This window comes from Myotis yumanensis, unplaced genomic scaffold (genome assembly GCF_028538775.1).
Source record: "Myotis yumanensis isolate MYYU_CA2020_CCGP unplaced genomic scaffold, mMyoYum1.0.hap1 SCAF_7, whole genome shotgun sequence".
NCBI classification, from domain to species: Eukaryota; Metazoa; Chordata; class Mammalia; order Chiroptera; family Vespertilionidae; genus Myotis; species Myotis yumanensis.
The window spans coordinates 47,059,065-47,086,784 of record NW_027223758.1 but is presented as its reverse complement, the minus strand read 5'-3'; the positions used below and the strand labels follow the sequence as shown (position 1 = coordinate 47,086,784).

At 40.5% G+C, this 27,720-nt stretch overlaps 1 protein-coding gene across 4 annotated transcripts in view; it reads right to left on the bottom strand.

The window, feature by feature from the left end:
- Window positions 1-203: 203 nt before the first annotated feature.
- Window positions 204-27,720, bottom strand: part of CDH7 (cadherin 7) — a 121,172-nt gene continuing 93,655 nt past the window's right edge. For all 4 annotated transcript variants that reach the window (XM_070420436.1, XM_070420435.1, XM_070420434.1 and 1 more), the window contains 2 exons: window positions 25,177-25,428; window positions 204-2,448 (listed from right to left, as the gene is read on the bottom strand). In XM_070420436.1, the coding sequence (XP_070276537.1) occupies window positions 1,955-2,448; window positions 25,177-25,428 (746 nt within the window). In that variant the 3' untranslated portion in view covers window positions 204-1,954. The remainder of the gene's footprint in view (window positions 2,449-25,176; window positions 25,429-27,720) is intronic.

Below are 27,720 nucleotides of genomic sequence, written 5' to 3'. Positions count from 1 at the left end.
AAACTGTTTTCTCAGCACCCTGCTGATTCAACACCTACCTAATTCCTATACCACACTGTGATTTTATTAAAGGGTAGACATGTACTAGCTTTTTGTTGAAAAAGTTACATATTGACTAAAAGTAATGAATGGGATCTTTTACTCTGTTATAAAATTGGTTTTTCATATATACGTATATTAATACAGCAAGAAGCATATCTATCTAGGCATGAAACAATGTCTACAAAACTTTATTCAAATGAAAGGACTGTTTACGGATAATCAAATTTATTGAATTACTGATTTTGATAAAGCTGAAGGCCACTTTCACATACTTCATTTCAAAAGGTGGGCTGCAAGTTTACACAATCCTACACAGTTTCTCCTAGTGTCATCAAAATGTTGATGTTCCAGTTCCAGTGGTTGTCTTTCAGAAAGAAGCACTTTTAGAACATAATCTTGTATACAGTGTCCATTATCTATAGATTTATTGGGAACCCAACAATAACTCTTTCTAAAAGGAAAAAAGAAACTAAATCCATTCTTACTTGAATATATGCACATTAAACTAGTACTGTTGTTTAATAATAGGTAGAAATATTTAGTCATAAAATTATTCTTTTTGAAGAAGCCCATCACAAACTTAAACACACGTGATCCCTTGAAATTACTCTCCTCACTTTGGCACATCTAAACCAGTATAGAAATTATACATTGCCAGGTCTATTCTTGAAGAACATATTTGCACTGGAGTTTAAAGATGGGTTTTGAAGTTTGTAACAAGACATTAAGACATATTTTAAAAATCAGTCTTTTGCTCTATATGCTTACAGCAAAAGAAGGTGGGGTAAAACAAATTCTCAAAAGTCTTTGGAGCATATAGAACTCTTGACCTCGAAAAATAAATCTCACATCAAAGGAAATCTCACTTCTCTCTAAAATCTTTTTAAAATACAAATATTTCATTCCAATGTTTTGTACGTTCCAATGACTCAGACCAATAACTCATATGTCCTTTTAGCTGTGCTCCTCTCTGAGATGCTCAATTGCTCTGTTTTTTTTTTCTCCATTTCCATGCTTCATTTCCTTCATGGAGCTGTGACTGGCGAAAATCTGCATGTTCTGATGAGCTCAGTATTATGAGGCAGTAAGATGGACCTGAATTTGGTGGAGATTGGAGCTCCAAAATTAATATAAGACCATGTGTCAGATAAAAAAGAAAAGATATTCTCCTGTAAAAATCAGAAGAGGTAATAAAAAAAATCAACAAATAGACAGCAACTTTTTTTATACCTACACAAGCATCTCAAAACGGTTGCACACTTTCAGACTGATTAACCTTTTTCTTATTTGGAACACTTCATATTTATTTACTAAACAATGGTTTACGTTGCCTTAAATCCAATTGCATTGGCTTGTATTAGAGGACTGGGGAAGATTTTTCTAAGAATTTATATTTTGCTAAATGAAATATATTTGCTAAACCAGAGCAATAAGATTCTGCTGGATTCTCTAATCTAGCAAGCGTAAAGCATCACCATCAATTAAATTTGTCCCACGTTTGTATATCCGAGAAGTTGCAGAACTTCTCAATGGAACATCGTGTTGTTCTCACTGACAGTACCATGAAGGTGTGCACAGGGCATCCGTGGTTCACTGACAACACAGGGCACTACTTACTCATAGAGGTTAGGTGCCTTTGCAGGTATTTGAGAGTTGCTATCTATTCACAAATCACTGAGCATTTCTTTTTATCAAAAGCCTTCAACTGCTCAGAGTCTGTGGTCAGTGTGGTCCTTGGATCCATCGAACGACCGTACGCTTCACCAAGGTAGAAACCAAACCATTAAAAATGGAGACATATTTACAACCATTTCTCTAGCAAGGGGAGTTCTTGTTTTGTGTTTTGTAGTCTTTTTTTTGTTTGTTTTGCTTTGACTTTGTCTTCAGTACGTTCCCAAGGAAAGTTCCAAGGCTAGGAGTACAAAGTCTCCTGGCCGGTCCCATACATGTCCGCAAGTCGTTTGAAACGGGGCCCCCAGTCACTCAGGTAGTCATAGTTCTGATCAGAGTTTGAGCTGATGGACTCCAAGGAGCTGAGGGACTCGGCCACGGAGCCGTTCCCTTCAAACGCATACGTCTGCAGGGAGTCATAAGGGGGGGCACAGGGATCCACGTCGGCTTCCTTCAGTCTCTCCCAAATAAATTCCCGAAAAATGACATTGTCTGGGATGCTTTTAAAAGTCGGTCGACTCAAGAACTGAATTTCTGGAGTCACGTCCCTCCGGGTCTTGGTGTCTCGGATGACGTTGAGGTTTCTCAATGCTGCCATGTCAAAAGCTTCCGTGTCTTCCTCTCCTCCACCCTCATCATCGTAGCGAACGATATTCTCTCTGATATCTCTCTCTTCATCGAAAATGAGGGGCTCTTTTTTCCGTCTCCTCATGGTGACGATCAGGAGGATCAACACTGAAAAGCAAAGGGAGAGTTTCTGTAAACGCAGTGACTGTCAAGCTGCCACCATTAGGGCTCTGATGTTGACTCAGACTTTCTGCCCTTTCAAGGAAAATGAATTGGCTGCCTACTTACATGGGAATTCACAGCAGTTGATGTGTTAAATTGCTAAAATGCCTTTAAAATAGAACACTTTAGTACATCAAAAGAAATCGTTTTTCCACACCTGTTCAGAATTGATGCCTCCCTCTTTAACATGACCTCCTAAGCCTCCTCGGTAACATTTGATAGAGCAGAGTGGAAGGCCAGTTCAGGATAAATACAATAATTTCAAAGCTAGGAATCACAAAGGGATTTTTTGAGCTCCTTAATTGCTGGAAAGGCAAAGTGACACTTATAAATGTTTTGGGTATAATTTAGCAGCTGCAATTTCAGAAGGAAATGGATTACAGCATTTGGTCAGGTTCTTTGAAGAAATGCCTAGTACTTGTCTCTGGAACTCAGCTGTTAAATACAATCTGGCATGTCAGAGTATATACAAAGATTAAAAGCTTCTCTCTAGAAAACTGATCTCACTTTTCGTATGAAATACTGAACTTGGTCTTTATGCATTATACTGAGAGAGAGAATATAGGTTGTGAAATTTTCAGCGTTAGCTAATGACAGATTTAAGAAATCAAACACCCCTTTAACATTAGGAATTTTGCTTCTTATAACAAAATGAATAAATGGTAATAAAGCACATGGTTGCACTAGCAAGTAAAAAAGAGCAAGTACCCTGGGCCATGCCCTATCTGGCTCTGCTCTAGTTACCGTGAATGAATGACTACAGAACTGCGAACACTGTAGATTTCATGCCCCTGCATTAAGTTAAAATAAAGTAGAAAAATTTAGAATTTAAAAATATATAAGTTAATGAATTATCACTAGTTATCTATCTACAAATAATGTATGTTTTTAAATAATTTTTATCACATCAGCCAAATTTTTTTGGAAGATCTTAAAGGTACAAAGGTCATTACTCTTAGCATATGTTTTAAAAGAAGTTTAAAATACTTACATTTAAAATATCTTGTGAGGTGTTACTTAAATAATAATGTAAAACCCACGAAGAAGGGTATCAATGTAACACAGAGAAATTAAATGCAATGGTTAGGGGGTAAAACATGCTCCATTCTCCACCTTAATCTGCTTTAAATCACAAACCTTCAAGTACTTAATATTTTTTTTAAATAATTTTATCTTCAGTGAAAAGTGTATGCTTTCTAAAGAATTTGTCTGCTATCTGCTTTTCCAAACATCAACAGGGATGTGTCTGGTGAAGACATTTTTATTGAGCCTCTTTGGAAATAGTTGTGAAACCAACTATTTATTGTGCATTTTCCTCTCCCCCCCCCGCCCCCTTTCTTTTCTTTTCCCACTTCACCCTGACCTATGGCTCAACCATAAGCTTTACTGACAGCCTACAACTTAGAAACTGAGATATATTTCTGAGTTTTTTTGGTACCTTCTCATGTTGCTACGGCACAAATATGCCTATTCTCACTTTTACTCCTACTTACTACATTTGAATGTCTTCAACTGGCTCCATGGCAGATATGCAGTCCAAAATCTTGTGTACAAATAATTCATTTGCTCCCATAAGCAGTCTGGTACGCACCTCCCTTCCCTGCTAAATGGATTCCCAACTCTTGTCTTCTGAGAATTCTCATTTGCACCACTGCAAAGCCTTGTGGTTCTCAAGGTCCATGACAAAGTTACAGATCCATTACCACTACTGTAACATTCTGCCATGGACCTTACTCCAATATGAAACTTTAGTGTCGAGAAGACTGTGGATACAAGTCCAGCCTTTGCCACATGTTAGATGTGTGACCCTGGGCAAGTAACTTAAATGAACTGAACCTAGCTATCCATGATAATTACAGACAACTTCAGTGTTCACAGGGTGGATTCCAGAGGTAAAGAGTCTGGGGAATAATGTAGGTAGAGTTAGCTGAATGCCAGGCCTTTGGTGGGCAGGATTGAATTTTTTTCATTGTGATAAAATTAATTCAAAATTCCATGAACACAGCAAGTGAAGACATCGCATTTCTCCTTTGATCAAAGGAAAATGAAGAATAAGATTAGTTAACAAGTGAAGTTGGAAGTGTACCAAATACTATATGCCAAAGCCTGTGAACTAAAGATTAATGGGAGAAAGAAAGGTCAGTAAGGTAAGAAATGAAGGTCTATACACAGGGTACAGTATTTTATATTCAATTATTGTCTTAGACATGTGAAACAACCCGTCTAGTGTCACTGTCAAAAAATGCAATAATTAGGGGTGAGACATACCACCTCCCTCTGTCAGCTTCAGCCTGTGCACTTCTATAACACTGAGTTCAGTGTCTCCATTGTAGGTAATGCAGCGATTCTCAACCTGTGGGTCGCGACCCCTTCGGTGGTCAAATGACTCTTTCACAGGGGCTGCCTAAGACCATCCTGCATATCAGATATTTACATTACGATTCATAACAGTAGCAACGAAAATAATTTTATGGTTGGGTCACAACATGAGGAACTGTATTTAAAGGGCCAGAAGGTTGAGAACCACTGAGGTAATGGGATTACAAGCCAAGAGCTCAAGTGGCAATTGCTAATTAAGAAAAAGACACATCAGTAAGTTTTAAAACATAGGGATAAATGAAATAATTTTAGATTTAGGTATATAACTTCAGTCTCTGAAAATCTTTACATAGTTCCACAAAGATAAAAGTAATTGTAACAGAAGGAAAGTGGGAGCAAATAAGACTTCTTATTGAGAAATCAGACAGATTGAGACAGAAGGAGAGTGAGTATCAAAGGGGATCATGATGGGTGGGCAGGTGAAAATGAGAAATCTGTTACATATATTAGGGAGCAAAATTGAGGGGGAACCTTTCCATTTGAGTATAAAAGGCCATAAAAGTGAATGAAGATATGAAAATATGTAATAATTAGATACTCTCTTAGTTTAAATCAATGTCAAAGTAGGCAGAAGATGTCAAAATTCTCTTTCCTTCATAAAATTACAATGAATCTTTCTCTCTTACACACACACATTTGACTCTTGAACAGCTATACATGAACTTTTAATTTTTTTTTAATTGTCCAATTACAGGTGACATTTTTAGTTTCAGGTATACAACATAGTGATTAGACATTTATGACTTACAAAGTGATCGCCCCAATAAGTCTATTGACACCAAACATAGTCATTACAGTATTACTGACTGTATTCCCTGTGCTGTGTTTTACATCCCTAACACTTTTTATAACTGGCAATACTTATTCCCTTTAGTTTTTTCACCCATGCAACCACCCCTCTCCTATCTGGTGACCATCAATTTTTCTGTGTCTATGAATTTGCTTCTGTTTATTTTGTTCTTTAGATTCCACATATAAGTGAAATAATATAGTATTTCTTTCTCTGTCTCAATTATTTCACATAATACCCCCTAGGTCTAACCATGTTGCTGCAAATGACAAAATTTCATTATTGTACAGGGGTGGGCAATTTATAATTGTTTGTATGGAAAAAAGACATGCAGGTTATGATAAAGATAATGGGTTTATTAACTCAAAAGAATGTCACAAAACCACTGTATGTTTCTTTTTCTCCTCCTTTTGGCTGCCTCCCCATGTTATTTCTATGTATTAGGTAGATTTGCTACTTCTCCCACTCTTGGCAAGGTGGCCATATGTAGTAGTTATCCTATGAGGCCTGTTCACCTGAGCTGCGGGCTCCAGTTGTTTCCCTTGTGTGGGTTGTGTGTGCTCCCCTGCTGTAGTTGAGCCTTGACTGCTGTTGGCACGTCAGTGGGTGGTATTGATTGACTGACTGACTGACAATGAGGGCTGGCCATGACTACAGCAGAAAAGCTACTGTGTGGGGGCTGGCACAATAGAGTGGAAGTCACTTTAGCAGGACTGTGGTGCCAATGAAATCCACCCTTAGGGTGTGTCATTTGTGCAGCTGGTTAGGTGGTGTGCTGGTGTGGTCTGCAGCTGGCCACCGGGTGTGCTGGTTCTGGAACTGCTTTGGAGGGACTATGCTGTGACCCGAGGGCAGATGTTACTAGTGCCAGGCTTGAACCCTTTGATGAGCATCACAAGATGAGTTGAGATCAGCTGTCACTTATGCCAGGTTTGTTTCCGCTTGGTTGAAGCTACATTCTGAGCTAACACTGGCTGCAGCTCACAGTTGGGAATGACAGTGAAAACTGAGACCCTTCATCACTTGCATCAGGCTTGGAGCGACTTAGCAACAGGTAGAAGACATGATGAGGCCAGCCACTGCTTATCTGGGGACGTTTGAGAGATTTTAGGGAAGTCCACAGCACGAGCTGAGGAAGGCCTCTAGTGTGGAAAATCCACTGGCAGCAGTTCTCGCTGGGAATGCGAGTTGAGTGAGGTGAGGTCTCAGGAAATTACCAGGGTGGAGAAAACTGTTAGCCAGGTTAATGGAGAGCTCAGATTTGGCATATGCCTACTGGTCGGGAGGTGGAAGGGCTGACTGGGTCACAACATGAGGACCCAATTGAATTTAATCATGACAGCCAGCAATTCTGTCCCTAGAGAGAGCCATTCTGCTCTCCACCCCTCCAGACCTCACTCTTCAGTTTCTCCCATATCCCTTGCACTTTTTGTGTTGGGGACAAGAATGAGTGAGTTTACAAGTGAGCAAGTCTGTTTGGGGCCCCTCAGGAGGAATGCCTGGGTCTCTAGTAGCCCTCTAGTTTTCACAGCAAGAAGTTATGGGGACTCCTCTTCCCAGCATTGCTGCAATGGGATGAGGAGCCCAGTGTGGGACTGGGACTACTTGCTCCTCAATGGTAACCTCCATAGCTGAGATATAACTCCAATTCTTAATTGTCACAAGTGGATGTAGGACCAGCCTGTTCTGCATATCCCACCCCCCCAACAGACTTCTCTATATTCTGAGTTAAAGTTCTGTTCAGCTTAGTCTTCAGGTGTTTCTCAATTATGCTTGTCAAATAATTCAGTTGTAATTTTGTTGTGCTCATGGGAGGAGGTGAGCACAGTAATTACTTATTCCACTATCTTTACTGGAAGTCATAAGTAGATATTTTGAATGTTGGAAAAATTTATGGAGATTTATGAAAATTTAAAAAAACTCACAAATGTAGTATAAAATGCTGAAAAAAGAAAAGAAAAAGATACATCATCCCAGAGGGAGCACTGCTTTGCTGACCAGGATGAGCGTCTGCTCCCACTGTGAACTCTGGGCTGATGTGCAGGAACTTCCTCACCCCTCCCTGGCACCTCCTCCAGATGCCCGGAGGCTGGCAGGCAGGTTCCTGGCCACCACAGGACTGAGGCCTACTCTGCTGCCTCTCAGTGCTATTATCTCTGGGCCCAGTCCCGACCAGGTCCGCTGGAGAGGTGAGTACTCTGGCTCCACAGAAGATGCTGGACCAGAGAGCAGCTGCTCAGAGGGCAGGTCCACAGCCACTCGGCTGACTGGGATAAGTAGCGCTCCCACAGTGGGCCGATCCCTGCAGGCCATGCCCCCCACTAGTGCACGAATCCCATGCCTCTAATAAATGTATAAAATGTGTCAATTCTAGGCTAGTTTATCACTTACTACCATAAAACATAAAAATCTATTATATAAATGTGAAATTTACCAAACTAAAACACAAACACTGTGAATGGCACCATTTGCAGAGAAATGTAAACAAATATGAAGATGCATATTAGAACATAATTGCATAAAAGTAGCTGTATTCCTACTGCAATAATTTCATAGCCACATTTTGCTGAGGTTAGCCCAAGTGCTGTGAGCATCTGCTTAAAATTCCATGTGACCCTACTCATCTCCACGTGAGCACTGTGTATTAGTGAAAAGTGATCTGTCGCAATTCTTACGTATTTTCCCCCATGTTTATTGTAATGCCATACACCGTGAATACCACGGTGGGACCCATAAGAAATGCCACTAGAAATGGAGAAATCAGTCCCAAGAAGCAGAGAAAAGTCATGATATGTACCTTAGGATGTGGTCAGTAGCTATGTGGTTGCTCACCATTTCAAGATAAATGAATCCGGTATTATAGAAAGAAAAAAAAAAAAACCACAACAGGAAATGTATAAAGGTATTTCAGCAGGTAAGTAAACCTTGTGTTTTGCGAAATACCTTTTTATGCAATACCTTCTATTTAAAATGCAGCTTTTTATGTGGTCACAATCTACACTAATAAAAGAGAAACATGGTAATTAGCGTACGACCGCTACCCTTCCCATTGGCTAATCAGCATATCCTTATGCAAATTAACTGTCAGCCAGGATGGCGGCTGGCAGCCATGCACTGAAGCGAACAGGGAGGCTTGCTTGCTCCAGTGATGGCGAACTCCAACGTTCCCCGCCTGACTTGCCGGCCTCTCAGCTGCAACTCTAAGCAACTATGTTGCAAATATAGAAGCTAAACAAAACCCTAGAAACTGGCTTTCAGTCAGCCGGACCACAACATTGTATCAAATACAGAAGGTAAAGGCCAGAAACCTGCTTTCAGCAGCGAGGCCTCAGAGCTAAAGCTGGCCCAGAATAGAAAAGAAAAAAGAAAAAAAGGAGCAGTTGGGAGCTTCAGTCACCCGCCAGCCTGAAAACGGCCCTCAGCCCCTCACCGAGACTGGCCAGGCACCCCAGTGGGGACCCCCACCCTGATCCAGGATACCCTTCAGGGCAAACCAGCCGGCCCCCACCCGTGCACCAGGCCTCTATTCTATATAGTAAAAGGGTAATATGCCTCCCAGCACTGGGATCAGTGGAGCTGCAAGGCCGCCCGGCACCGGGATCAGTGTGACAGGGGGCAATGCCCAAACCCCCTGATCGCCCTGTGGCTCTGTGAGTGACAGGGGGCGGGGCCACAACCTCCCTATCTGCCCTGCTCTGTTCATCACAGGGGAAGGCGCCCCAACCCCCTGATCAGCCCTGCTCTGTGCCTGATAGGGGGGAGCTCCGCAATACCCTGATCGCCCTGCAGCTCTGTGTTTGACAGGGTGCGGTGCCCCAACCCACCCCGCCCCCCCCACGGGCCCTGCTCTGTGTGTGACAGGGTAGAGCCATAACCTCTCCATCGGCCCTGCCCTGAGTGTGACAGTGGCGGCGCCCCAACCCCCTGATCGGCCCTGCTCTGTGGGTGATAGAGGGTTGCGCCCCAAACCCCCTCCACGGGCCTTGCTCTGTGTGTGACGGGAGAGCCATAACCTCCCCATTAGCCCTGCCCTGAGTGTGACAGGGTGCAGCACCCCAACCCCCTGATCCGCCCTGCTCTGTGTGTGACAGGGGGCGGTGCCCCAACTCCCCTATCTGCCCTACTCTGTGAGTGACAGGGGGGAGCTCCCCAACCCCCTGATCGGCCCTGCTCTGTGAGTGACGGGGCAGCGCCCCAACCCCCCTGATGGGCCCTGCTCTGTGCGTGACGGGGTGGCGCCGCAACCTCCCCATCAACCCTGCCTTGAGTGTGACGGGGCGGTGCTCCAACCCCCCAGTAGGCCCTACCCTGAGCATTACTGAGGGTGGCATCCCAACCTCCCTATCCGCCCTGCTCTGTGCATGACGGGGCGGCACCCCAACTCCCCAATCGGCCCTGCTCTGAGCCTGACCAGGGGCTGCACCTAGGGATTGGGCGTGCCCTCTGCCACCCGGGAGCAGGCCTAAGCCAGCAGGTTGTTATCTCCCGAGGGCTCCCAGACTGCGAGAGGGCACAGGCCGGGCTGGGGGACCCCCCTAGCCCCCGAGTGCACAAATTTTTGTGCACTGGGCCTCTAGTCCTATATAATAAAAGCATAATATGCAAATCAAATGGCAAAAGGATCGGTTACTATGACATGCACAGACCAGCAGGGGGCAGATGCTCAATGCAGGAGCTGCCCCTGGTGGTCAGTGCGCTCCCACAGGGGGAGCGCCACTCAGCCAGAAGCCAGGCTCACAGCTGGCAAGCGCAGCAGCAGTGGCGGTGCCTCCGCTGTAGGAAGGTGGTAAAGAGCAAGGAGTCCCGGATTGCGAGAGGGTTGTCTGTCTGCTTGCTTAAGCCTGATCCCCTAAGCTGGCAAGCGGACATCCCCCGAGGGGTCCCGGACTGCAAGAGGGTGCAGGCCAGGCTGACAGACCGCCCCCACCCCGCCCTCACCCCCAGTGCACAAATCTTGTGCACCAGGCTTCTAGTATTGTGATAAGAAAGGCATACCTAGAGACTGGTACGATTTTAGAAAAAGTTATTTTAGAGAACTTATAGCAAAAGAAAAGTGAAGGATCCAAAGCTGGCAAAGGAAATGCCAGCAAATGATGGTTTGATCATTTTAGGAAGAGGTTTGGCTTAAAAAATGTCAAGGTAACAGCAGAAGCAGCTCTGCCGACCAAGAGGCAGCATAATAGCTCCTAGACCCCATTAAAAAATCATTGAGGAGAAAGGATATCTGACTGAAGAGGTTTTGAAAAGCAGACAAAAGTGCCCTGTTTGGGAGGAAAAATACCACATAGGACATTTCTTAATAAGGAAGAGAAGCAAGTACCAGGATTTAAAGCAGGAGGGGATAGGCTAACTCCGTTTTGTGCAAATTCAGTAAGGTTTATAATCCAGAGTGCACTTATCGATAAAGCTGTTCACCTACGAGTCTTGAAGGAACAAGAGAACGTGGACAATGAGAACCCTTTCTCTAGACTGGTTCCCTTGATGCATTGTCCCTGCGGTCAGGAGGTACCTGGCCAGTAAGGGGCTGCCTTTTAAGTTCTTTAGATATTGGACAATGCCCCTGCCACCCAGCACTTAGTGCATTCAACACCAAAGGGGTCATAGTGGTCTACTTGCCCCCAAACACAATCTCTCCAATTCTAGATCAGGAGGTCTTAAGGACCTTGAAAGCTCGTTATTCATGGCATTCTATGGAAAGGATTGTCAAGGCTATGGAAGAGAACCCAAGTAGAGAGAAAAATCATGAAAGTCAGAAAGGATCACACCATTGATGATGCCACTGCTGTGATAGCCAGAGCTGTGAAGGTCATCATGCCCCAAACAATAAATTCCTACTGGAGAAAAATGTGTGCGTATGACATGCAAAGCTTCAGAGCAATTATGACAGAGCCAGTCAAGGAAAGCTGACAGAGACTGGGGACATAACAAAAAAAGTTGGAAGGATTTGAAGGTATGGATATTGAAGTTCGAGAGCTAGTAGACACCACAGCAGAGGAATTAACAGAAGGTGAAATGAGTGAACCTGAGTCAGTGCCAGACGATGAGGAAGAAGATGGAGAAGCAGCAGAGCCAGAAATAAACTGACTTGACAACCCCCAAAGAAGGTCCTGATGACTCCAGAGGCTCTGGCTTCTTTTAGGACAGTGGTCAGCAAACTGCGGCTCGCGAGCCACATGTGGCTCTTTGGCCCCTTGAGTGTGGCCACGAAGTTTCAATTGCTCTGTACATGCGCACCCACATGTGGTATTTTGTGGAAGAGCCACACTCAAGGGGCCGCAGTTTGCCGACCACTGTTTTAGGACATGGACCCTTTGGTGATGCAGGCACTGGAATTAAAGCAAACAGTGAAAAGGAGGAGTGGTGCCACATAGAAACATTTTTAAAGAAGTGAAAAAGTAAAGAAATCAGAAAGAAATTATGTGTACTTCCATGTTTACACTGAGTGATCTGCCTCCACCACCTTGAGACAGCAAGACCAACCCTCCTCCTCAGCCTACTCAACGCAAAGACCATTATGGTCATCCAAAATCATCATGCCATCTAGTGAATGTATCTGTTTTGTGTGTCTGTCTTTGTGTGGAGAGCAAATAACCGTAGAAATGTTTTTGTGTCATCATCACCATTGCCTAAGTATTCATTATGTAGAACATTGGGTGCAATCCTTTAAGTGGAATGACTAGGCATAAAGTGTGTGGTATTTCATAAAAATTAATAATGTGTTATTTATTTTTCTTACTATTTTATATAACTTTGCTTTCAACATTATATTACTGTACAGTATGCCTCACTCATAATTGGAGAAACAGCATATTAACCTATCACTACAGGTAACTAACTGTTTTTAAAAAAATATAACAATCTTTCCAATACTGTATTATGAATATGACTGTAATAGTGTATGCTATAAAAATTTTATAACACTTGATTAGGCTACCATAATGTCATCATATTGCTGCTGCTTAGTTATCAACACATGATCGTTATACCTAAAAATAAGTGAATTATTTTTCCATTTTTGATGTCTAGTGTTAGTAATACATATAAAATCTACAGTGTTTTGTAGCATATAAGAAAATATTGATGTAGGTATTAAGAGATGATTCATTTGTCTAAGGCAGCATGAACTTATAGTATAAATACAATACTGTAAATGTATTTTCTCTTATGTTTTACTTAACTTTTTTTCAAGCTTTATTATAAGAATACAGCATATATACAAAATATGTGTTAACTAATAGTTTATGTTATCAGTTAGGCTTCCAATCAACAGCAGGCAATTATAATTTTTTTGATTCCCAAAAAACATAACTAAGTGGATTTTCAACTGCACCAGGGTGTTGGTGCTCTTAACACCTGTGTGTATGTATAAAACAATTATCTTTTATATTTTAATGAAAACATTTTCACATTACCTATAAAGTTGCCTTTTGATGTTCAAATACAGTGTTCAGTAAAGGTGAAACACCAGAGCACCCATAGATAAAATACACATTAAGGATACTGATATCTTATGGAGTTTCTAATTTCCCAATCTTGCCTGAAGCAATGTGAAGTGTTTAACATTTCAATGACTTGGGGGAGTATTTTTTTCTAAATACTGGAGCATGTATAACAATAAATTTTAACCTTTATGTAGAATAAGTATTAACTGCTCTTCAGGATCTATAGATATAATCTCTATATTAAAAACTATTTCCTGATCTAAGTATGTACAAAATTATATAGTTTAAGTGCTTTTATCATCTGTCTTTTTTGTCATATGAAATATAATTCTGAGTGGAGAACGAGGAAAGAGCAGGTATAGTTGAAGTCTAGACATGTGGATTTAAATATCCAGTTAACAAATGTGTTAACCATTTAGTATATGCATTAGGTATCTACACTAATAAAAGAGACATACAAATTAACCATCATTCTGCTACATCCACAAGCCTCGCCCACCAGTCAATCAGGAGCGAGTATGCAAATTAACCCAACTAAGATGGCGGCGGCCACAGAGATGGAGCGAGCAGGAGGCTTGGGTTGCCCTAGGCGATGGAGGAAGCCAAGCTTCCCGCCTGCCCTGGGCTCTGCTCAAGGCTACAAAGTTTCAATTATAGAAGATAAATAAATCCCAGATACCTGCTTCCAGCCTGTCATGGCCTCCACTCAAGGAGGCGCTGAAAAAAAAAAGAAAAAAAGGAGAGACTGGGAGCTTGGGTTGCCGGGGGCATAGCCAGCCAGAAAATGGCCCTCAGCCCCTCACCCAGGCTGGCCACATCCCCATGGGGTAAGGGTCCCTGCTGGGGGGCTTGGCCAGCCTGCAAACAGCCATCAGCCCCTCACCCAGGATGGCCAGGCACCCCAGCGGGAGCCCCACCCTGATCCGGGACACCCTTCAGGGCAAACCAGCCAGCCCCCACCCATGCACCAGGCCTCTATTCTATATAATAAAAGGGTAATATTCAAATTGACCCTAACAGCAGAACAACTGGTCACTATGACACACACTGACCACCAGGGGCCAGCACAGCAGTGGTGGCGGGAGCCTCTCCTGCCTCCTCAGCAGCGCTAAGGATGTCCGTCTGCAGCTTAGGCCTGCTCCCTCCTGGCAAGTGGACATCCCCCGAGGGTTCCCGGGCTGCCAAAGGGATGTCTGACGGCCAGCTTAGGGCTGATCCCCCAGGGAGTGGGCCTAAGCCAGCAGGTGGACATCCCCCGAGGGATCCCAGACTGCGAGAGGGCACAGGCTGAGGGACCCCCCTGAGTGCACATTTTTTTGTGCACCAGGCCTCTAATGATAACATAATATTGCACATAGAGGCAGGCATAATTTCCTTCTGGACTTACTAGTAAATTAAATGGGACAGACACATATTAGTTAACTAATAAGACAACTAAATGTATTTTTCCCAGAGGGAAATATTTAACTGCGGCTGGGATTGGAGGGCAGATGTGATAAAGGAGATTATTCTCAGCACAGTCAACTGATAAGCGAAGGTCTAAGGCAGTGCAGCTAGAGAGCTGAGCACAAGGAAGGAGAGGAGGTGGGAGATGGAAGCACCAGAAAGAGATGGCAGGCCCAAGAATCAACAGGTTTTAAGGAGTGGGTATTAGAAAAATAATTAGAATGTTAATGCAGCAGAAAAAGCATAATGCTGCCCTAAATTTCTGGTTTTAGAACTCAGTTTCATAACATTCAAGTTAACGTTTACTGGGTATCCCAATATGGTAGGAAACAGTGCTAGGTAGTGGCAAAACTGTAACAAGAGAACCCCTGCATCCACAGAGCTCAATCTTTGTAGACTATCTGTACATATAGCATAAATCATAATGCAGTTCATGTACGAAGGTACAGAGATACACAGGTGTAAAGAAACTTGCAGGCCAAAATGGCAGCATTCTCCCCATACTGAGAGAAATAAAAGAAAGATGGAGAAAAATATAAAAAAAATGTCAAACTAGTGGGCCCCTTCATTCTCAACTTCTCGGGGATCTGTAACAGACATATAAAACGGAACATGGTTTTTGCTTAGTCATCTTCAAAGTACGTATTTCAGTCCTTTCCTAACCAGCTTCCTAGAGGTTAACCATAGCATCACTGGCCCTACAATTAAGAAGCCCTTCTCTCCACTAAACTGCTATCATCAAGTGTCTTGTCTTCTTAAAAGTCATCCAGATTTGTTGTAACATAACTTACAGTGTAGTTCGCAGCTCAGCACCTCATTGTCACCCTGAGTACCCTGCACTGAGCTCTCTATACTTTCAAATGTCAGAATTCTTAATATCCAATTTTGGTACCCATCACCATGAAGAAATCTGTGGATGTGGTACAAAATGATACCACTGCTAGATAAAGCTACTTAAAGAGGGTCAGTTTCCCTTAATGCATTTAATTATGTTTTTACATATTTCAAATGTTGAGTCTGGGATTCATTTAAAACAGCTCTGTCATGTGAGCTATCAAGCCACTTCCTTTCTACCCTAAAAAAAATTTTTGTTTTAAGACTGTTAAATATCACTTCCTTACATTTATCCCGTTGTTTAGAGATTGACACCAAAAGTGTAAAAGCTCAATTTTGTTTAATTCAACAATATTTTCTACTGACCACTGATTTGCTAAAAGTATAAGCCCTATAAGGACAGTGGTTTTTAATCTGCATAGAACAATACTTGATGCTAAGTATGCATCCAATAAATATTTATTAAATAAAGTCCAGGCACGGTTCTGTGACTGAAGATATTCTTGCCATTAAGAAGTTCAATATTTTGCATAAGAAGAAATAAATTAACTATTATATAATGCACTAACTATATGGTAATAAAACATATGCTGGGAGAATATATATGGGAAGTATGTTCTGGCCAGGGTGCTCAGAGAAATTTTCATGGAAGAAATGGCATTGAGGTAAAACTTGAAAGATGAATGAGCCTTCATCAAGAAACACTATTTTCTTTTTTTTTTTTTAAATATATTTTTATTGATTTTTTACAGAGAGGAAGGGAGAGGGATAGAGAGTTAGAAAGATCGATGAGAGAGAAACATCGATCAGCTGCCTCCTGCACACCTCCTACTGGGGATGTGCCTGCAACCAAGGTACATGCCCTTGACCGGAATCGAACCTGGGACCCTTCAGTCCGCAGGCCAACGCTCTATCCACTGAGCCAAACCAGTTAGAGCAAGAAACACTATTTTCTCTATGGTCTATATGAACTATCAGAATTTCTTATTAGTCACAAAAGATATGTCTAACTCTTTGTTAGGCATCAGCTACATGTGACCATTTTGAATTGAGATATGCTGGAAGCATAAATACACCTGTGAGGTTGAAGACTTAATTTTTATAAAAACGTGAAATATTTCTATTGCATATATGTTAAAATAATAGTTTGCTTTAAAGAAAATATCACTAGCATTTACTTCACTTGTTTCATTTTTGCTAATGAGTATCCTTGAAAAGTTTAAATTACATATGTGGTTCACACTTTTTAATCATGATATATTTCTTTTGGACAGCGGATCAAAACAGAGATTTAGAAATACTAGAAAAAAATTTAATTGCATATGGTCCTAGGGAATTCTACTATAAAACTGTATTGCCAAATGACATATTGAACAGCGAAACAGCAATTACACTACAATTACTACTACATCTATAAGGTGTTAACTGATACGACCTTTTCTAAATGAAAAATCTGCCAGCACAATCAGTGTACAATTTCAGCAATTTATTATAAATAATGACACACATCAGTGTGCAAGTAGAACTTAACCTTTTGATAACTTTCTATTTTTTAACTCTCTGCTGTTCTTTTCTATAATGTTAATTTGCATAAATATTACTAAAAGTCAGTTTACTAAGGTGATGTACTTTCTCTCCACCTGCCTCAGTTTCCTCCTCTCTAAAAGAGATATAATAAATAAAACTTACCTCAAAGGAACTACCCCATAGCAACTTAATAAAGATTAAGTGGGTTTATAGTATTTGTAAATTGCTTAAATAGTGCTATACCTAGTAAACATTATTTGGTTTTGTCAAATTCAATTCTAATTCCTTGGGCCTTGCTAAAATTTGAGTCACAGCTGACAGGAACAAGCTTTACCATGGACTTGCATGTGATTTTGCTAACTCCCTATTGATTTAGTTAATTAAATATCTATTCTATTTATTAGATGATAGGATAATGAAAAATAGAGGTACTGAGTCTATTCCAAGGCAGTAAAATAAACAGTAGAGTGTGATAAATACCCAAATTCATCCCAAAATATTTTTCCTCCTATATGCTCTATGCTAGGCTCTGAAAATAAATTAAGATCACAATTCTCAAGGTGCTTTATTTGTGTAAAGCAACCAAACCTATTTACAAATTGTGATATGTGCCCCAAAGGTTCTATGTAAGAAGCAGAGATATATGTAGATTCCTAGAAACAGAAGGCCAAAATCTGAATTTCTCCATATGAACCCACTATATTATTTATAGTCACAAGGGTAAGTAAATATTTGTAATTGATAAAATACAAGTGATTAAAATAAATTAGATGATATCATTTAAAACTTGAACTGAATTTTAACAAAAATTTCTACTGTATTTTTTTCCTATATTTAGAAGGAGTCTAAAAATTATACATTCTCATTTTTCTTTCATGAGCCCTTATATGGCTTCAGGGCTATAAACCTGTGCCATTTGCAAGCTTGCATCATAGTTTTTACCAAGCAGGAATAGAAGGGACTTATCTCAACATAATAAAGGACATGTATGATAAACCTACAGCTAGTATTATACTCAGCAGTGAAGAGCTAAAAGCTTTACCCTTGAGATTAGGAATAAGATAAGGTTGCCAACTATCACCATTTTATTCAATCTAGTACTAAAAGTTTTAGCTACTAGTACATCAATCCAAAAAGAAATAAAAGGCATCCTAATTGGAAAGGTACGGGTAAAGTTATCATAATTTACAAATGACATATTATAGAAAACCCTAAAGACTCCACTATAAAAACTATTATTACACAAATTCAGTAAGCTTGCAGGATACAAAATTAATATACAGAAATTAGTGGCATTTCTGTACACTAATAATGAAATATCAGAAAGAGAAATTTAAAAAAATCCCATTTAAAATTGCATCAAAAATAAAGTGACTAAGAATAAATTTAACCAAGGAGGCAAAATATCTGTATTCTGAAAACTGTTGAAAAATACTGATGTCAACACAAATAAATGAAAGGATATACCATGTTCATGGACTGAAAAATTAATCTTGTTAAAATGTCCATACTACCTAAAGCAAGCTACAGATTCAATGAAATCTCTATCAAAATACCAACTAGAACAAATAACCCTAAAACTTATGTAGAACCACAAAAAACTTGGAGTAACCAAAGCAATCTTGAAAAAAAAGTACAAAGCAGAGTAACACATTCCCTGATTTCATACTGACATAGATCAATGAAAAAGAATACAAGGCCCATAAATTAGCCCACACATATATGGTAAGTTAATCTATAGCCAAGAGGTGTTAATATCCAAAATATATAAAGCACTCATACTACTTAACATAAAAAAATCCAATTAAACAGGCAGTGGACCTGAACATTCTCCAAAGATGACATACAGATGACCAGCAGACAGCTATTCTAATAAAAGCCTATGTGGTTGTCACGCCTTGACACGATCACTAGGAGGCTGCGTGCGCAGCGGGCATGCGGGGACTTGACCAGGAGGTGCACTGGGGGAGTGGATGGTGGCTACTGCTGCCCAGGGCCAGCCCGAGGCTCAAGGAACCTCGTGGCTGGCAGCAGCAGAGGCATGATGGGGGTGTCACCTTCCCCTGATAGCCTACCGCAGAGGGAGGCCAGAGGCAGCAGCAGTGAGGGGGTGACGGGGGCGGTGCCTTCCCGATTGGCTGGTCACCTCCTGAAGAGGGAAGCCAGACTACGGCTTAGGCCCGCTCCCCGGGAGAAATGGGCCTAAGCCATCAGTAGGACATCCCTTGAGGGCTCCCCGCCCACCCAGTGCATGAATTGTCGTGCACCAGGCCTCTAGTATTAAATGTTCAACATCACTAATAAACAGAGAAATGTAAATCACAATAGGTAGCACCTCATATCTGTCAGACTGCCTATTAATAAATCAGCAAATATGTGTTGGTGAGATTGTGAAGAAAAGGGAACCCTCATGCACTGGGGGTAAGAATATATACTGGTGCAGTCACTATAGAACTACCATATGATCCCAAAATTCCATTTTGGAGTAGTTATCTGAAGAATACAAAATCAGTAATTTGAAGAGCTATATGCATCCTATAGTCATTGCAGCAACCTGGGTATCTCCTGACAGATGAGTGGATAAAGAAAATGTTATATGTATACATACACACACACAACGGAATATTACCCATAAAAATATCTTGCCATTTGCGACAATATGGACTTAGAGGAATAAATAAAATAGAAACAGACTCATAGATACAGAAAACAACACACTGATGGTTGATGTACAGCAGTGGGTGAGAGAATGGATGAAAAAGGTGAAAGGGAGAAAGAGGTACAAACTTTCAGTTATAAAAACATATGTCATGGGAATGTAATGTACAGCACAGTGAAAATAGTCAAGATTGTAGTAATAACTTATATGGTGACAGATGGTTATTAGAATTATTATGGTGATGACCTTGTCAGGAATATAAATATTGAATCACTATGTGGTACACCTGAAACCAGTATAATATTGTATGTCAATTATACTTTAATAATGCTCTTGCCCGACCTCCAAAATCAGGAGTCCACTGCGGGAGATAGACAGAGAGACGAAAGATGCTCCTGGACTGTTATACATAAGGTCATGAGGCCCATAGGTACCACACTCAACCTGGACTCAGAAGCAAAGGAAGTGAGTATTGAATAGAAAATGGAGTTACCACTTGCTAGTAGTGGTGAGGGGGATTCAGGCAGAAGGAGCAAGACAAAGCAGGCTGAATCTAAGAAAGATCAACCCATGTAGTCTGGGTCAAGTACACTCTGGAAGAAGACAGATAAGGCTGACTGGGAGGGAACAGCTAGGTCACAGAATGCCAGTGATTTCAGTCTTGGGAAGCCATGGAAATCTTACTTTAAGCTGAACTGGGCCACACTCATTTTCTTTCAAAGAGCTTACTCTGTGGCAGGCTCAGTTGGTTGGAGCATCGTCCCAGACACAGAAAGAGCCTACTCTGTGGTACTGAGGGATTGGGATGATAGAGACTGGGGAAACTGCCATAATGCGGGAGGGGACAAACAGAGCCTGGATCAAATCGGGCACAGCATCAAGGGAGAGAACGGAGCAGGTTCAAGAATGAACAAGTTAAGTTAGCAGTGCCTGAGGACCAATTGGCTATGGGGGATGGAACAGAGGAGGAAGTAAATCTGCGTCCACTAAAAAAAACACACAAACATAAGTAGGAACTAAATTAGGGAAAGAGGTAGGAATACAGAAAAATGGTTCAGTATTTGACAATTCTACTAAGATTTCTAATGTCAGCAGACCAAAGACCACATCTATCTAGATCTTCCATGAAAGAGCCTAATCAGAGGTTTGCAAATCCTGCTTTCCATGCTTCATGACAGGAAAAAGTTTAATTATTAAAACTGAAACAAGTATTGCAAAACTCCCCTCCGTTATATGTAAAAATTGGAAAGATTTTTCAGTGGATCTCAAGTTAAAAACTGACCGAAGCAAATGGCCATTTTGTGCACAAAGACAACTGGTACACGTCAGCTGTACTGACGTCTAATCTCAAATGTAACACACACCATTCTCAACATGTTCTCTCACAGCTGGAAGGAACTGGAGGATACTTTAAATTAGACACTCAGAGTTAACCAAAGGAGTGGTAAAGCTACTATGTGAAACAGATAAAATATATTGTTGCCTCTAATCTGTCAGTACCTGGACCACATACCCACACACTTACAGGCATGTCCCAGAGACGCACGGTGTCTCATCAGAAAACCCACAGGGAAATGTACCTCAGAAAGGACATCAAAAGGCAGTCTCGTCTGTGTTTATCCTGGCTCTGACACTCTATCTTTCTGCACATAACCACTAATTTATAGTTTTCTCATATAAAAAGAGGGCATCATAATAACACTAATATCCATCCAGGAATTGTGCTATTAGAATTAGATAATACTTATAAAGCAGTTGGTTAATGTCGAGCACTTAGTACAAGCTCCTTAAATGTAATTCATTTTATACTGTGCTCTCACTTGCTTGAAAAATGAGCACATCTTCTGTTGCCATAAATTAGCCACTGTGGTCTGCCCTTCATGATCAGTGGGACTGCTGTGACAAATAGGTGCTATGGTTATACATCACGATGGGCACAATCTTTACCAGTGTTAACACTTTTTCTCAGCAATGGAATATATTTTCCAGTTAGGTATATTATATACTATCACTCACATAACCAGGGTTTTTTATTCCTGTTGAACAAAATCAAGAGGATGACAGTAACAGGGAAGACAGCTAAATGCCATCCTTGCAGAGCCTGAATTCCACGCAGTAAACAGTGGTCCCACAAATGCCTTACTGAATCTGACGCTGGGCCAGTCTAACTAATCACAGCTGTGTGTGAAGAGCCAAAAGTAGGAGGGAAAGTTATAGAACTTCAGTTTCAGTTACTTGGACCTATAGGTCCAAATAAAGAGTAAACAAAACTTAATATAATAAATTCAGTGATAGTTTTAGTGAATAGCACAAAGCTTCATGCAGAGTAACAAAGAATCTAACTGTCATGTTCTCTGAATAAATGTACATTGTTTAATATTGAAACCATATTTTAAAACAAAACAGAAAATTATTTCTGAGTATTTCTTAAAATCTACTTAAGTAATAATTTAATGTATCAGTTGTTCATATAATTTGGTTTTTCTTAAAGTGCTTTCAGCCTGGTTGAAAAATAATCAAAAATTATTATATTATGATAAAAATGCATAAATGAAATTATGCATTTGCCCTAACTCAAACAGCATTCAAACATTGGTGAAGTTTTAATACATGAGAAACAACTGAGGCATCTGAGTGCTGCCTTCCTATGAACCTTGAACATAACAATGTCTCCCATTTAACTTGTACTTGGTATAAATAAAGGAAGCCTGTCTTCTAATTTGGGGATCATCTCTTTCATTTAATAATTCAGGGATGGGTAAATTAGAGAAAGAGGGTAAGAGCAAGAAGACGAGAGAGAAAGCAGAAAAGAGTTAACCCACAAAGTAGAATACAGATATCTGTGAGGACTCACAAATGCAGCTTTAGATACCATGGACTTCAAATCTTGAGACAGAAGGACTACATGTAAACAACAGTTTTTACGTTTGCAGTGTGTAGGCCCGTTGCCCTTGAATCAAACAGCAGTGACTGAGCATAAGGAGACCTAGAATCTTATGCCTTAAGGCCACTAACCTTTATATGAACTCCTGGAAATCATCTCCCCCAGTGCGAAGTGCAGGGGCTTGAGCTGGAATGGATTTCTGGGATGCCTTCCAGTACTGACACGCTGGAAACGTCAGAGCATCTCCTTCTGTCACGTCACAAGTAGCTTTACTTTGTCACATCCCTGGAACACACACTGGGCATGCCGGGAAGCAGGCATCTAAAGCCCAGATGCTTCCCCCTTTTCACCTGTAAATTAACCTGATCCTCAAGTTCTTCCCCACTCCCACCTCTTCACTTTGCTCTTTTCTAGCAATATCTGTTCAGAAGCCTGAAAAGGTTTGGGTTAGAAACCCTGACATGTAGTGGCTAGAAATAAGATTCACACCACTCGTTGAGGTGTTTTAAAAAACGAGTCATTTGTGCCCTAGAAGTCAAGTTCCAAATCAGGCTGTGCACTCCCTCTGAGGACTGTCCCATTAGCTTCAACACCTATCGTGAAAACCCAGAGTTTATAATAGAGGAGACAGAACCAAGAGAGTAGGAAAAAAAAGTCCTGATTGTGTCTGCTTCTAAAGACAGGGAAAAAGGCATAAAGAGACCCACTTCTGAACTGAAATGTTAATGTTTTTACAGACTGATTACTGGGCAGAGAGTCCTTACAGGAAAATGGAAGCTGTAGACAGAAGCTTCTGGTTCCAAACAGTATTTGTTTTGAGTTATGGGACATAAACTCCTGACCCTTAGAAATGGAAGAAGCATTCCTCACCTGGTGTCTATTTAAGAAAAAAGTTCAAATTTAACAAAAAGAAGAGTCATACTGAACTGTATTTTCGCCAAATCCCGAGAATATTATGCTAATATTATGACCTATACATACGTCATATGCAAGATTGAAATCTAAAACTCTATTTCATTTCCGGTAACCAGTAGGTAATGATTCTTAACTAATTAAACTCATCAAGCAACCTAAATTGTAAAGAACCCCTAAGTCACTGGTGAAAATATTTTCTAAAAAATGAAGCTATCATTAGATAGACAGCCTTAAAAAACTCAAAAGTTAATTACCTGTTGGGTATAATTAAATTCTGGGGATTACATTTTTTTCTTATTCCTTTTAAGTGCAGTATCATCTAAATTTTTTGTGATGAACTGGTCAAGTTCAAAGAGAGTCATTCACACACCATCTACCCCACCTTTCTTCCCTGACCCTTATTCTGAGCTCAGAATATCTTAAATATCTTCTCTTCTAGGTTATTCAACTACGAAATAAATATGCGATTTACATCTTTACTATTAAGTATTGGAAACTGGTAGAACATTCAAAATAGTTTTCAATGGTTCCATCTTTTTCAAAATTTATTCTAGTCCCTCACATTCTAATCAGGCCATAATTGGGAATTACTTGCCATTTCTAATTTCTGCCACCTGCATGAAGCTATATGAGAACATAGTTAATTCCCTTTTAGATTTATTTGGCTAACTGAAGTTATTAAAGATAACAACTTCCATTTGTAATGAGACTACTTACAGTATATTAGTAACTAAGGTTTAGGTTGCTTAATAGGTTGAGAACTTGCTTCATCGGTAATGTTTAAATTTTATGAAATGTTCACTCTATGGAAGGCACACAAATTACCTCATTTAATTTTCACAACCCTATGAGTCTAGTTCTAATACTTGTCCCTTTTAGATTAAGAAGCCAGCCTTGGGAGAATCAACGTTACCCTGGTGAAGAAATAGTGCATGTTGGAGGCAGTAATAAAAGCTAGGTATACCTAAGTCCAAACATATTTTTTAAAACATTACACAATGATGACTCCCATTGCTAAGTTCTGTTTCTACAACACTATGTTATAACTGGATTTAAAAATTATATTAAATCCCAAGAAAACACATGGTACAGTCTCAGATGAAATATGAAATGCCTGGTGCCCTTGCTGTAGGAAGTTAAACACTGTGAAGGGGAATGTAGCTGAGGAATAAACCCATTACCCCATGCCCACATTGGATGTCTCCCAATTTTTAAAAGGATGCTGCATAATCCCTTATAAAAATGGCAATTCTAATATGAGTTATAAATCTAATTTCACCACACAGTAATCATGAAAAAGTACCATTAAATATGTTAGTTCTTCTTGAGGAATTATCACTTTTGCACTGATGAAATTGCAGGCTTTTAAAATTGGTAAATAATTATAAAATCCACCTTAAATCTTTTCTGAAAAGAGCTAGGATAGAAAGCATAATTTCTAATATAAGCACATTATCAAAACAACATAGAAAAAATTATCTCGAATATATCTCCTCTGCAGAATATTCTAAGGCAAAACAGGTGACTGACCTTGAAAAATTCAACATTAAACATAAGCTATGTATCTTCACTGCTGTTTTAAAAAAGAGACCTGACATTTTTTTCTGAGTTACATTTTTAAATATACCACTGGAAAGTGTAACTAGTGACCATGGGTTGCTCAGTGAGCAAAATACCATCAAGTAGAATATTTGCATAAGTTCTTGAAAAATATACTTAAGAGGGATAGAGGGATAGAAAAGAGTTGTGATGTGGCTGTGACTGCTCTTACAGCACAAGCACTGGAAACAGCACCTACCCAGTAACGTCAGGACACAGGCGAGGATTGCGATCAGGGCTCCGGTGCTGAGGCCGGCAGGTAGGACGTAGGCTTCAGCGTTGCAGGTCTGGGCAATTCCATCTGCATCACAGTCACAGACTCGAATGGTGAGGGTGTTGGTGCTGCTGAGTGAAGGCGACCCGCTGTCCATGATGAAGATGGGCAGATAATAAACAGACTGCTCCTGCCTCCGAAAGCCATTCCTCCTGGTGAGAATGGAGGCCGTGTTGTCTGGGAGGAAGACAGCAGAGCTATTAACATGTGATTTCTGATGGAATCAGTCCTGCCAACTTTCATCTTACTCAAGTCACTCTATTTAGTTTCTTTGGACAGAGAATCATCCTATATAATAAAAGCCTAATATGTTAAGTGTCTGGTCATCTGGTCGGCCATTCAACCAATCAAAGTGTAATATGCTAATGATATGCTAAGGCCGCTCAACCGCTCGCTATGACGTGCACTGACCACCAGAGGGCAGACGCTCCAACAGGTAGGATAGCTTGCTGCTGAGGTCCAGCAGGTCGGGACTGAGCGAGATGGGCTGGACACACCCTGGTGCGGTCCCTCCCAGGCCCCAATCCTGCACCTGTGGGGTCCCTCGGCCTGGCCTGCATCCTCTCGCAATACGTGCTGAGGGACCTTACCTCCCCACCCCACCCCGGAGTGCAGGAATTTCATTCACCGGGCCTCTAGTATTAATATATCTGTCATGCTAGACAATTAAAATCAAAGAAGCAGTTGTAAAGTAAAATTGAATATAAAAAAGCTTATCATTTCTAACCTGCAACTTTGTAAGAATTACATATATCTTTTTAATTATCTTAAATTTCAGACCATACACTTACAGGATGATAAAAATTAACAGGTTAAGTATGTTAGGAGCATCATCAGATAGCATAAATGAAATTTCAAATACATTCCTCAACAAATTCCAAACCCGTTACAGAAACAAGTGAAATAAGCTACTCTAGTTTCATTTGAATTGAGTGCGTGCATAACTATTCAAAAAAGGAATTATCTTATAGTTTTTAGCATTCATATTGGTATACCAAAACACATATATATATATAAACATTTAGTGATAAAATAGGTCATTTGTGCTTAATTTATACTCAATGTTTTATTTCATCTAAACAATTATAGTAATTATGAACCGTTTAACAGTGATCAATAACGCTGTATTACAAAACTGATTTCTATACCTGAAATAGATTTGTTTAATTGCTAGCAATTTATGCAGTTAACTTGTCTTAGGTAACTAAGAATTTATGTGATTCTTTAAATTGACAGCAATTAATAAAGGAAAAGAAGGAAAACCAGGACCATAGTTTCGTCCAGTGCTTTAATATATTGTTCCTTTCCAAGCTGTCAAAAAGATGCTTATCCAGTGTTACCATGAAAGAATAAACAATATTCTAAACAGCAAGCTCACATGAGACTGCATAAAGTGTATAACACGCAATTACAGATATGGCAGGAATAAAACTTTAATTTTCAGGTTTTACCTGGTAGCTTTTATTTATTTATTTATTTTTATTTCTTAATATATTTATTGATTTCAGAGAGGAAGGGAGAAGGAGAGAGAGAGATAGAAATATCAATGATGAGAGAGAATCATTGATCGGCTGCCTTCTGCACACCCCCCACTGAAGATGGAGCCCACAACCCAGGCATGTTCCCTTAGCTGGAATCAAACCCGGGATCCCTCAGTCCACAGGCTGACGCTCTATCCACTGAGCCAAGCTGGCCAGGGCAACCTGGTAGCTTTTTATGTACACAAATCTTATTTTAAAACGATAAATTTGAGAGGTGTTCATTAAAAAACTATATATGGAGTTGTTGAAGAATATTGCCTTGACAATGTTTGTATACAGTTAACAACACATGTGCGTGCACACACAGGTCTATGTCTTGTCTTCCCATTCAGATGTTGTAGTATTTGATACACAAAGTTGTTAATTAGTAATCTAACATGCCTGATGTCAAATAACACGCTCAAACACAGAATGAATTGAGGAGCTCATACTAAAATGCCCAATATGTAAGATGAGAACCCTGTGTTCCAGAAAGAGGTCATAAAACTCACCATGTGTGTTATGTGCTTCCTAAGATGGAAGCTGATGTAAGAACTAACATGTTTATCCCTTTCATGTTCTCTTTCAAGGTCCAGGGGAGGGAGCTCTGGACTTGACCTGGGGAAATCTTTCAATTGTGTCCTGAAAATCCAGACACTTTAGTGCTCATGTTGCCTCCATTCACAGTGGTCCTGGGGGGCGGGGGGTGACACACGGGAAATCCTCACACACTTCTTGGGAAGGTCACAGACCCTCTGCCTTGTGCTGGATGAATGGAAGTGCTGGGCACTGTCCCCACCAACTATGATTAGATCAGAGAGTCTGGGATTCCTCACATGGATAATGTTCTGTCTTTTCTGTCACTCAGGGGATATGACAGTGTTCTTGAGCAGAGAAGGGAATCAGAATAAATTATTATTTCACAGTGAATTTTTCAAACCAAAGGGTT